The following is a 12,563-nucleotide window of genomic DNA, read 5'->3' as shown; positions in this document are numbered from 1 at the left end:
TGTTCATCGACTACAGCTCGGCATTCAACACCATAGTACCCTCCAAGCTCGTCATCAAGCTCGAGACCCTGGGTCTCGACCCCGCCCTGTGCAACTGGGTACTGGACTTCCTGACGGGCCGCCCCCAGGTGGTGAGGGTAGGCAACAACATCTCCACCCCGCTGATCCTCAACACTGGGGCCCCACAAGGGTGCGTTCTGAGCCCTCTCCTGTACTTCCTGTTCACCCACGACTGCGTGGCCACGCACGCCTCCAACTCAATCATCAAGTTTGCGGACGACACAACAGTGGTACGCTTGATTACCAACAACGACGAGACGGCCTACAGGGAGGAGGTGAGGGCCCTCGGAGTGTGGTGTCAGGAAAATAACCTCACACTCAACGTCAACAAAACTAAGGAGATGATTGTGGACTTCAGGAAACAGCAGAGGGAACACCCCCCTATCCACATCGATGGAACAGTAGTGGAGAGGGTAGCAAGTTTTAAGTTCCTCGGGAAATACACATCACAGACAAACTGAATTGGTCCACTCACACAGACAGCATCGTGAAGAAGGCGCAGCAGCGCCTCTTCAACCTCAGGAGGCTGAAGAAATTCGGTTTGTCACCAAAAGCACTCACAAACTTCTACAGATGCACAATCGAGAGCATCCTGGCGGGCTGTATCACCGCCTGGTACGGCAACTGCTCCGCCCACAACCGTAAGGCTCTCCAGAGGGTAGTGAGGTCTGCACAACGCATCACCGGGGGCAAACTACCTGCCCTCCAGGACACCTACACCACCCGATGTTACAGGAAGGCCATAAAGATCATCAAGGACATCAACCACCCGAGCCACTGCCTGTTCACCCCGCTATCATCCAGAAGGCGAGATCAGTACAGGTGCATCAAAGCTGGGACCGAGAGACTGAAAAACAGCTTCTATCTCAAGGCCATCAGACTGTTAAACAGCCACCACTAACATTGAGTGGCTGCTGCCAACACACTGACACTGACTCAACTCCAGCCACTTTAATAATGGGAATTGATGGGAAATGATGTAAATATATCACTAGCCACTTTAAACAATGCTACCTTATATAATGTTACTTACCCTACATTATTCATCTCATATGCATACGTATATACTGTACTCTATATCATCGACTGCATCCTTATGTAATACATGTATCACTAGCCACTTTAACTATGCCACTTTGTTTACATACTCACCTCATGTATATACTGTACTCGATACCATCTACTGTATCCTGCCTATGCTGCTCTGTACCATCACTCATTCATATATCCTTATGTACATATTCTTTATCCCCTTACACTGTGTATTGTGTATAAGACAGTAGTTTTGCAATTGTTAGTTAGATTACTTGTTGGTTATTACTGCATTGTCGGAACTAGAAGCACAAGCATTTCGCTACACTCGCATTAACATCTGCTAACCATGTGTATGTGACAAATAAAATTTGATTTGATTCGTTTTCTTAGAGGATTATCTACACAATTAACATTATTTTACCCATTGGTAAAAATAGACGCTTTTGATTGGACACCCTATCCTAAATGTAATATTTGATGCATTATCCACATAAGAACATTCTCAAGAGAACGTCTGCTGAGAATGCACTCAGAACATGAGGGGAGACAGTAGTATGTATATTGAGAAACACCGTAAGATTCTTTGTGACAACTTCTGTATTTTACTGTCAATACTTCTTAATGAAGGAAAGTGACACTACAATAAATGCCTGATAGTGAGGACACTTAACTTACCCTAAAATCAACACTACATTTCTTTAAGTTGTCTATTTGTTTTCTGTGGTCCGGTGCCATGGAGGGGGGTCCTGCAGCGAAAGAGAAATAAAGAGAGAGAGAGAGGAGACATCGATAATTTCCCCGCTACAGTTTCATTTGAGACTTTGAAATATAATCTTCCTAAAAAGTGAGCTGTGTCCATGCTGCAGACCTTTAGAGAGGGGTCTGCTGATACTAGGGGGACTCTCCAGGGGCTTCATGTCCTCCTTGTTGGCCGTAGGGGAGTTCTGTCTCGTCTCCTGGACCCGAGACTCTTTTGCTAAAATCGAGGGAAGAAAGAGGAAAAGAGTCATCCTCAGTTCTATCGTCGAGTGCGGCTGCTTTGCTTCGGACGGTTTAGCCTGAGCTACTTAATCACAGCAAAGGGGAGTCACAATTTCACCATTGTGTATCAACTCTTCCCAAAATGTTCTACGTATAAAAATGTTTAAGAACAGTCTGCATGGATGTGGAAAACAGACTTACCCTCTGAGGGAGTGGCGGCCATATCCCGGGCAGGGCTAGCAGCAGTGGGTGATGGGGCTGACTGCGTGGTAGCAGGTTCTACGGGGGTGGTCCCAGTCTGGGCCAAGGGGAGGGAGGAAGGGCCAGGGGAAGCCCCGCCCATGCTGTTCTGCCGAGGGGAGCGAGGCCTGTGTGCTTTAGGAGAGAGTAACGAACGCTGTTAACTGAAAGTCACACAGAACTACATCCCTTGCACTACATAGCCTTCACAGCTACAATACACACACCTAGTATGACCATGCAGTGGCTATTTGAGTAACATTTCTGTACAATCCAAGCTATTTTGTCAGGGGGTACCATTCCCATCCCAATCCTGAGAGACAGAGTGGTCTCTTACCTCCGCTGACCACGGAAGACCAGGTGCCACCGGAAGAGGTGCTGCGGGTTGGAGGGGGCACAGGCACCTCTCCTGGAGCATTGTGGGGCATGAAGTCTACTCCCGGAGGGACTCTACCCCCAGGGGGAACTCTGTGGGTGCGTGGGGTGCGCTGTGTCTTCGGTGACATCCTGGGAGGGCCTGGAGGGAGAGAGATTGTCGTGAGACATCACATCATTTAGATAGAAGCGGAGGTAGGGACTGCAATCATCCATTAGTACCAGTAGTGCTCTGTCTGTTGGACCAGGGATAGCCAAAGGAACAGGTTAAATTAAATTAGCTGTGGGCCTCCCAAGTGGCGCAGCAGTCTAAGGCACTGCTTTGCAGTGCTAAAGACGTCACTACTGACCCAGGTTCGATCCCGGGCTGTGTCGCAGCCGGCCGTGACCGGGAGAACCATGAGGCGGTGCACAATTTGTCCAGCTTCATCCGGGTTAGGGGAGGGTTTGGCCGGCTGGGATGTCCTTTTCCCATCGCGCTGTAGTAATCTCATAGCAAAGGGTCTGAATACTTATGTAAATACATTTCTTTTTACGCATTTGCAAAATTGTATAAAAACCTATTTTCACTTTGTCATTATGGGGTAGTGTGTGTAGATTGATGAGGAATTTTTTTTATTTATTTTTTTTAGAATAAGGCTGTAACGTAAAATAAAAAAAGGGCAAAAGGGAAGGGGTCTGAATACTTTCCGAATGCACAGTATTAAATGTATTTTCTAACATTTTCACGATGGTAAAATGTTTTCAGTGTAAACCTATTTATTTTTCTATAAAATCATCTTTGAGAACAAACAACCACCAGTATAAAGAGAATCTAAAATTCCCAAAATGTTGTGGAATCAGGTCCCCATTGATTTTGTTATAATATTTGAGTCACTCAGATAGCAAGGCATAAGCCATGGCAAAATGTGTAGAATTCCAGGAAAATTGCTTTTAAACTACAATTTCTCTCAGCCCCAGACAGAATGTGTAGAATTGTATGAAATTTGCTTTAAAACATATACATTTGTCTCTGCACACAAGAGGGCCTCAAATTTTTCGGTTGGAGACCGCACCATTGGCCATGCCCAAACACCCCCCCCCACCCAACAATAACTGTCACCACTGCTGAAAAAAAGTGCTAGGGGAAACACTGATCATGAATACATACACCATATTTACATTCAACAATACAATGGCCATCAATTCACCCAGTGGATATAAGCACTCACCAGTCTGCCTGACAGCAAGACTTTCACTAGTTTCTGGCGGTTTCAATGCCACACATGGAGGTATTACCGGTGAGTGAGACACACAGAGACCCAGCCCCCTGGAGAGACTGCCATGAGTGACCAACACCACACACAATTTACACTACAATGCAATCTGTGTGAGTTGAGGAGAGGGAGAGAGCGAGAAAGAGAGCACGAGAGAGAAACAGTGAGTGAGGGGAGGAAATGTAGAGGTAGGGTGAAGACAAAAACACACAACAACAACAAAACATCTCAAAGTCCAAAGCTGTGACTCAAAAGCAGTGTCAGGAGATTAGTGAGCGAAACACTACGAGAGTAGCACAGCTAGCCCAGTGTCAACTTAGTTCAGTGAGCCCAGCGGTGCATGTGGCTCTGTGTTCGCCACTCTGTTGGGAGGGAGGTAGCTACCTTCGGAGGACATGCGTCTATTGGGCATAGTGGAGACGAGAGCTGGAGCGCCGTGAGCGGAGGGGTGAGACGAGGGCCGGGAAGCCCGCGAGGGAGGTCTGGATGGAGGCCGGGTGGGTGTGGTCACCCTGGTTGGGAGAGAGGAGGGCCCTGACTGGTAGCAAAAAGGAGGACGCAAGGAGGGAGATGGGCAGGGAGATGGCCACGAGGTAGTACCTAATAGGGACAATTGAGAAAGCAAAGAAAGACAAAATATTAAATAATGACAAATAATAGGGAGAAGTGGTAAATAGGAGGGATGAGGTCTATGAGGAAAAGGAGGGTGATTCAAGGAAAGGCGGAGAATGGTTTAGGTAGAGATAGAAACAGCATAGCAAAGAAGAAAGAACTCCTGATTTTCTGATGAAAACGGTATAAACTTAAATGGTCAAAGAAACTTAAGCAGGTGCAGAAAAAGAAGTTTCAGGAAGCGAAACTCAATTGACATTCAAATTGTTAATGTGGGACGAGATGCATGTAATGAAGGTTTTTTTGACAAGAGGATGACCCATGTCCCTGAAACGCGAGGCCAAACCCATATGGGCCAGTTTCGCAGACACAGATTAAACAAATGCCTGGACTAACAAGCACGTTCCATGGAGATATTCATTGTCAAAGGAAGGTTTCACATTTTTAAACAAATCACACTGCAGGATTAAATTAGGATTAGTGTTTTTTGCGCTTTGCACAGTGCTTATTCTGTGTCAGCATAACCTGAATCCTACAGGTGAAAATCTTAACTAAAATGTTGCATTTCGGGAAAAGGAAAGGATTTATATTCAAGAAAAACTGTTCTGAAGACTGGTAAGCATACCGGTGAACTGAAAACAAGGAACGCTGAAAACTAGCGATTGGGTAGATTCAAGAGTCTGAGATGGACCCATGCAGGGACAGCCAAAGCGATGTCCACACAACTGCCCTCTAACTATAAGATGCCTATAACAACCCACTCAGGGTGAGAATCTCAATTGCATTTCCTTGATTCTTCATGTTCTCTCTCCTCACCTCCTCAAATCATATCAAATTGTATTGGTCACATACACATTAACGCAGACGTTAATGCGAGTGTAGCGAAATGCTTGTGCTTCTAGTTCCGACAATGCAGTAATAACCAACGAGTAATTGCAGTAGATGGTATCGAGTACAGTATATACATATAAGATGAGTAATGTGGGGTATGTAAACAAAGTGGCATAGTTTAAAGTGGCTAGTGATACATGTATTACATAAAGATGCAGTAGATGGCGTACAGTATATACATGTGAGATGAGTAATGTAGGGTAAGTAAACATTATTAAGTAGCATTGTTTAAAGTGGCTAGTGATATATTTTTACATCAATTTCCATTATTAAAGTGGCTGGAGTTGAATCAGTGTGTTGGCAGCAGCCACTCAATGTTAGTGGTGGCTGTTTAACAGTCTGATGGCCTTGAGATAGAAGCTCTTTTTCAGTCTCTCGGTCCCTGCTTTGATGCACCTGTACTGACCTCACCTTCTGGATGATAGCGGGGTGAACAGGCAGTGGCTCGGGTGGTTGTTGTCCTTGATGATCTTTATGGCCTTTGTGACATCGGGTGGTGTAGGTGTCCTGTAGAGCAGGTAGTTTGCCCCCGGTGATGCATTGTGCAGACCTCACTACCCTCTGGAGAGCCTTACGGTTGTGGGCGGAGCAGTTGCCGTACCAGCCCGACTGGATGCTCTTGATTGTGCATCTGTAAAAGTTTGGGAGTGCTTTTGGTGACAAGCCAAATTTGTTCAGCCTCCTGAGGTTGAAGAGGCACTGCTGCGCCTTCTTCACGAAGTTGTCTGTGTGGGTGGACCAATTCAGTTTGTCCGTGATGTGTACGCCGAGGAACTTAAAACTTACTACCCTCTTCACTACAGTCCCGTCGATGTGGATAGGGGGGGTGCTCCCTCTGCTGTTTTCTGAAGTCCACAATCATCTCCATTGTTTTGTTGACGTTGAGTGTGAGGTTATTTTCCTGACACCACACTCCGAGGGCCCTCACCTCCTCCCTGTAGGCCGTCTCGTCGTTGTTGGTAATCAAGCCTACCACTGTAGTGCCGTCCGCAAACTTGATGATTGAGTTAGAGGCGTGCATGGCCCTGCAGTCGTGGGTGAACAGGGAGTACAGGAGAGGGCTCAGAATGCACCCTTATGGAGGATCAGCGGGGTGGAGATGTTACCTACCCTCACCACCTGGGGGCGGCCCGTCAGGAAGTCCAGTACCCAGTTTCACAGGGCAGGGTCGAGACCCAGGGTCTCGAGCTTGATGACGAGTTTGGAGGGTACTATGGTGTCAAATGCTGAGCTGTAGTCGATGAACAGCATTCTCACATAGGTATTCCTCTTGTCCAGATGGGTTAGGGCAGTGTGCAGTGTGGTTGCGATTGCGTCGTCTGTGGACCTATTTGGGCGGTAAGCAGACTGGGATAAGGATTGGTTGAATATGTCCGTAAACACACCAGCCAGCTGGTCTGCGCATGCTCTGAGGATGCCGTCTCGGCCTGCAGCCTTGCGAGGGTTAACACGTTTAAATGTTTTACTCACATCGGCTGCAGTGAAGGAGAGTCCGCAGGTTTTGGTAGTGGGCCATGTCAGTGGCACTGTATTATCCTCAAAGCGGGCAAAAAAGTTATTTAGTCTGTCTGGGAGCAAGACATCCTGGTCCGCAACAGGGCTGGTTTTCTTTTTGTAATCCGTGATTGACTGTAGACCCTGCCACATACCTCGTGTCTGAGCCGTTGAATTGTGACTCTACTTTGTCTCTATACTGACGCTTAGCTTGTTTGATTGCCTTGTGGAGGGAATAGCTACACTGTTTGTATTCGGTCATGTTTCCGGTCACCTTGCCCTGGTTAAAAATCAGTGGTTCGCGCTTTCAGTTGAATGAGAAGGTCAGAGGTCCCTCCCCTCTGACCTCATCTAATGAGAAGGAGGCGAGATGACAAGGAATCAAGGAAATGGCTCCCGAGTAGTGCAGCGGTCTAAGGCACTGCATCTCAGTGCAGGAGGTGTGCGTCACTGCAGTCCCTGGTTCGAATCCAGGCTGCATCACATCCGGCCATAATTGGGAGTCCCATAGGGCTGCGCAGAATTGGCCCAGCGTCATCCGGGTTTGGCCGTCATTGTAAATAAGAATTTGTTCTTAACTGACTTTTCTAGTAAATGGTAAAAAAAAAAAAAAATGCAATTGTGGTTCTCCCAGGTTGACCTGACACGCATACTTCCTCTAGCTTTGACAATAGTGCCATCTCATTCTCAGTCATTGTGGTATCATTATTGTTCTGTGCTCTAGGGTACAGGGGGTCCTTACCTCCGTTGACAACCCGCTGGTCGGCTCCAGAACTGGGGCTGTAGTCATGGGGACCTGGCCGCGGAGATCCGCTGCTGCTCTGGACCAACTTGGGGGAGTTCTGACGACCCACTCCCCATGACATCCCCTCTCTGTTCCTCTGGCCCGGGGGAATGTACTTGTTTTCTCTATGAAGAGATCAGAGACCCAGGTGGACAAGTTACAAACTAATGCAACTGCCACAATGTCAAAGCATAGTTGTGAATTGGTGGAATCCTGCAATAAACCTACAAGCTCTCTTCTGAAATGTCCACAATGGAACAAGAGCTTGAAGACACTGCAGTATGCTAACCCTTCATGACTAAAGGGACGAGTTACGAGTGACGTCTGAACATGGCTGTAGAAACCCTTACAACCGGCATTTTTCCTAGTGGTTAGAGTGTTGGGCCAGTAACTGAAATGTTGCTGGATTGAATCATCGAGCTGACAAGGTAAAAATCTGTTGTTCTGCCCGAGCAAGGTATTTAACCCACTGTTCCCGGGCGCCGAAGACGTGGATGTCAATTATGGCAGCCCCCCGCACCTCTCTGATTGAGAGGGGTTGGGTTAAATGCGGGAAGACACATTTCAGTTGAATGCATTCAGTTGTACAATTAACTAGGTTTCCCCCTTTCCCTAAAGTGTTGGTTCCATATTTCATGAGCTGAAATAAAATGTCCCAGAAATGTTCCATATGCACAAAAAGCTATTTCTCTCAAATTTGGTTCACAAATGTGTATACAATGCAGAGAATTGAATGTTCCTTTCTCTACCATAAACCGCCTACAACTTTGTTGGAGGATTTGGCAGTACGTCCAACCAGCCTCACAACCGCAGACGCGTATGGCGTTGTGTGGGCGAGCGGTTTACAGAAGTCAACGTTGTGAATAGTGTCCTTATGGTGGCGATGGGATTATGGTATGGGCAGGCATAAGCTACGGACAACACAATTGCATTTTATCGATGGCAATTTGAATGCACAGAGATAGAGTGACGAGACCCTGAGGCCCATTGCCCTGCCATTCATCCGCCGCCATTACCTCATGTTTGAGCATGACAATGCACGGCCGATCGCAAAGATCTGTACACAGTTCCCGCCAATATCCAGCAACTTCACACAGCCATTGAAGAGGAGTGGGACAACATTCCACAATCAGCCTGATCAATTATGCAAAGGAATTGTGTTGCGCTGCACGGACTGGTTTCTGATCCATACACCTACCTTTTTTTAAGGTATCTGTGACCAACATGCATTTCCACTCATGTGAAATCCATAGATTAGGGCTTAATTTATTTATTTCCTTATATCCTACTTGCACATCATCATCTGCTCATTTATCACTCCAGTGTTAATCTGCTAAATTGTAATTCTTCACTTCTATGGCCTATTTATTGCCTACCTCCTCATGCCTTTTGCAAACACTGTATATGGACTTTCTTTTTTTTCTACAGGGTCATTGACTTGTTTATTGTTTATTCCATGTGTAACTCCGTGTTGTCTGTGTCACACTGCTTTGCTTTAAATTGGCCAGGTCGCAGTTGTAAATGAGAACTTGTTCTCAACTAGCCTACCTGGTTAAATAAAGGTGAAATAAAATAAAATAAAAAATATGAACTGTAACTCAGTAAAATTGTTGTTTATATTTTTGTTCTGTATAACTATGTTGAACTCCCCTCCCTCAGAGAGACCCACCTGTTGAGTGTGTGTGGCTCCCGCTCTCCACGCTCTCCCTTCTCTCCGCGCACCACAGCTGAGTACTTCTCCTCCTCGGTGCGCTCGTCGTTCTCCAGGGCCACGCGGGCCTTGTAGGTGGTGCTGGCCTCAATCTCCTGTGCCAGCTGGGCTGCCCGTGCCTCCCGCTTCAGGAACTCCTCTGAGTTATCCCGCTCCAGGGCAACACTGCATGGGGCAACACAGCACAGGGCAAACCATAGACACACACCCGTCCCCAAACACACAAACAAAGCTAGGTGGGTGCTACACACTGGTAGTGGATGAGGCGAGTTCCTCCTTGATACACTTGACTGTGCCTGTATGACGCATGAGTGGAATGAGAGAAGCAAGTGCTGCTTACGTGTAGCTAGACAGGCTGCTGTCGTAGGTCGACAAGATGCCATACTGCTCTTCGTTGTACTTGAACATGTCATTCGGGTCCCATCCATTAGACTGGAGAGAGAAGAAAAAGAGAGCAGAGTTTTTTGGTCAGATGGCGTAAACTGATGGTGAGTAGGGAGTAACAGCGTTTTGCTACGGTGTGCAGTAATGAACACACCCCGGTACATGCAGAGCACTAAATGGAAAGCAATACCACGTCTGTGTCCAGGGACTCCAGGCTGCCTGAGACAACGTGCTGCTGCTGCTCCCCTCCATCCCACGGCTCCAGGTCCTTCTCCTTGTGCTCCCCGTTGATTCTGCCGCTCACCGCCGTATCCGTGAAGTTGTCTACATGTTACATCACACATTCACATTTATATACAGTAGACAGACACGCATGCAAACAGAGGGGCCAAACAGCGGATGGGAACCACATACACGCACAGCGCAAGTGCACTCTCTGCTTTGGCAGTGACCATGTCAGGTTAGCCAGTCACAACCCAGAGGTAGCAAAATCAAAGGGTTGACATTAGGGAGAATGAGTACAGAAATCAATGAGGGTAAGCAACAGCAAAAAGCATGCACTTAGATTGCAGTCATGTAGGATGAAATATTTGACTTATGGCCTGCCTGGAAATGGGATAAGGCAGAATTGAATGACTAAGCAAAATGAATGTTAGAATGCACAAGCCAGACTCTTATAATTGAGATCAGAAGAGAAAAGTGCCATATTTCAGCACAAATCTTTGCGTTGTACACTGGTGTAAATACTTTGATGTTTCAGTTGCATTTATTCATTAGATTCGTCCAAATCACGCTTTGTTTTTCTAAAATCACCCCTCTGGCTTTACTTCGAAGAATAAAGCTCTTTAGAGAATAACGAGACTCGGGTGGGGTACTGGTGGGTCCTCCATTGAAATACAGTCTGACTGAAACAAGTTCAATATGAGGATTGTCCATTAGCAGAGTTTGCATTTCCGCAACGCTTTAGAGATATGACAGCTTAGTCCCTTTCAAAATGATAATGTGTCAACAAACAAAAGTGCAAGAGCAGAAAACAGACATATTACCTGTGTCGGTAGAGACTACACCCATTTGAAGAGAGAGACATGGAAGAGAAGGTCAGTGGAGAGAAGACAGGTAGCCTAAACCTAGCCTACCCCTAGGGTTCCCAACCTTTTTCCTAAAGCACCACCTTATGTTGAGGTTTCCATTCCAACCACTTAGTTATGTTTCTTTCCTTTTCAAACCAAATGGGTTACTGATAAGGTTACGGGTTAGCTGTTCAATATGGCACATGGCCATCACGTTTTGGAGATATTGTATGCATCTACAATGATTGGCAGACCTGTGCAAGCCTTAACATGTGGCATTTGCCGTTTGTCAGCTGGAAACGGTCGGCTAGAACAAGAACACCGATTCAAGATCAGATCCCTAGACACTCAGGAATGCTTCAGAATTGGAAGTGGGGAAGCCCTGATCTAACCCATCTTTACTTCACACAGTGCCACGTCACTAGTTGATTTGATTACAATGCTAACTCCCAGAAAGAGTATCATAGTTCACTGTGAAGTGTATGGGCCCTGACAGGTTTAGAGGTGATTTATGGTGTAGTCAGAAAGTATTCAGACAATCCATTTTAGAAAAAGTAAAAAAAGGTCAAATTATTTTCTTCCTCATCAATCTACTACACACAATAGCCCCATTATGACAAAGTGAAAACAGGATTTTAGAAATGTTGGTTAATTTATTAAAAATAAAACTGAAATATTCAGGCCCTTTGCTATGAGACTCAAAATTGAGCTTAGGCGCATGCTTTTTCCATTGATCATCCTTGAGATGTTTCTACAACTTGATTGGAGTCCACCTTTGGTAAATTCAATTGATTGGACATGATTTGTAAAGGGACACACCTGTCTATTTAAGGTCCCACACAGAGCAAAAAAAACAACAACAAAAAACAAGGCATGAGATTGAAGGAATTGTCCGTAGAGCTCAGAGACAGGATTGTGTCGAAGAAACATCATGCTGTGGGAATGTTTTTCAGAGGCAGGGACTGGGAGACTAGTCAGGATCAAGGGAAAGATGACCGGAGCAAAGTAGAGCGAGATGATCCTTGTTGAAAACCTACTCCAGAGAGCTCAGGACCTCAAACTGGGGCGAAGGTTCACCTTCCAACAGGACAACAACCCTAAGCACAATCTTTGTATTGGCCAACAAATAAACATCTATTTGTGCATCCAGTCAACTTTAGGGGACAGTGACAACCTGGAGTGTAAAGGTCTTGACAGTAGGCCTTACTTTTACTGGCAAAATTGAGGTCCACGTCTCTGAAGTGCACCACCACCACGTCAGAAGCCTTGAAGATGATGCTTTCCACAATGTCTTCCTGTCGCGGGCCCTCGCTGGGTTTAGGGATCTTCCTGTGGGCTGCATCTAGGACCAGGTCACACTGGGTGGACAAAGAGTGGTGAGAGCTAAATCACTTACGGTTGTAAACGCTTGTGTTCGCCTACTTCCTGGAGCAAATGCATGGTTATGTTTTACATTTTATTTTGGTTTTGTGTGCTTGACGTGAGATTATGACCACTGTCCGTAACTGAGCCATGCAATGCATTTATTCTGAATGAATTAACGACAATGCTGTTAAACTTGAACCTAATGTAGGCTAAAGCCCTATTCGCACGGGACTAATTACTATAGAACGTTGGTTATGTAATAATTACCCCAGCATATCAGTTTCTCCAGTGGATGATTCAGACAG

At 46.1% G+C, this 12,563-nt stretch overlaps 1 protein-coding gene across 9 annotated transcripts in view; it reads right to left on the bottom strand.

Annotated features, from left to right (window-relative positions):
• LOC139390131 (ataxin-2-like) overlaps positions 1-12,563 on the bottom strand; it is a 38,184-nt gene that overhangs the window by 9,011 nt on the left and 16,610 nt on the right. For 7 of the 9 annotated variants that reach the window (XM_071137311.1, XM_071137316.1, XM_071137312.1 and 4 more), the window contains exons 5-15: positions 12,101-12,251; positions 10,870-10,884; positions 10,014-10,147; positions 9,780-9,871; positions 9,398-9,604; positions 7,687-7,853; positions 4,332-4,547; positions 2,654-2,833; positions 2,278-2,451; positions 1,964-2,071; positions 1,771-1,841 (exon numbers count right to left, since the gene is read on the bottom strand). In XM_071137311.1, the coding sequence (XP_070993412.1) occupies positions 1,771-1,841; positions 1,964-2,071; positions 2,278-2,451; positions 2,654-2,833; positions 4,332-4,547; positions 7,687-7,853; positions 9,398-9,604; positions 9,780-9,871; positions 10,014-10,147; positions 10,870-10,884; positions 12,101-12,251 (1,515 nt within the window). The remainder of the gene's footprint in view (positions 1-1,770; positions 1,842-1,963; positions 2,072-2,277; positions 2,452-2,653; positions 2,834-4,331; positions 4,548-7,686; positions 7,854-9,397; positions 9,605-9,779; positions 9,872-10,013; positions 10,148-10,869; positions 10,885-12,100; positions 12,252-12,563) is intronic. The other 2 variants (XM_071137319.1, XM_071137313.1) reach the window with 2 other exon arrangements.

This window comes from Oncorhynchus clarkii, chromosome 30 (genome assembly GCF_045791955.1).
Source record: "Oncorhynchus clarkii lewisi isolate Uvic-CL-2024 chromosome 30, UVic_Ocla_1.0, whole genome shotgun sequence".
Lineage (NCBI taxonomy): Eukaryota > Metazoa > Chordata > Actinopteri > Salmoniformes > Salmonidae > Oncorhynchus > Oncorhynchus clarkii.
Note: the sequence above shows the minus strand (reverse complement) of the source record. Positions and strands in the feature narration are given on the sequence as shown.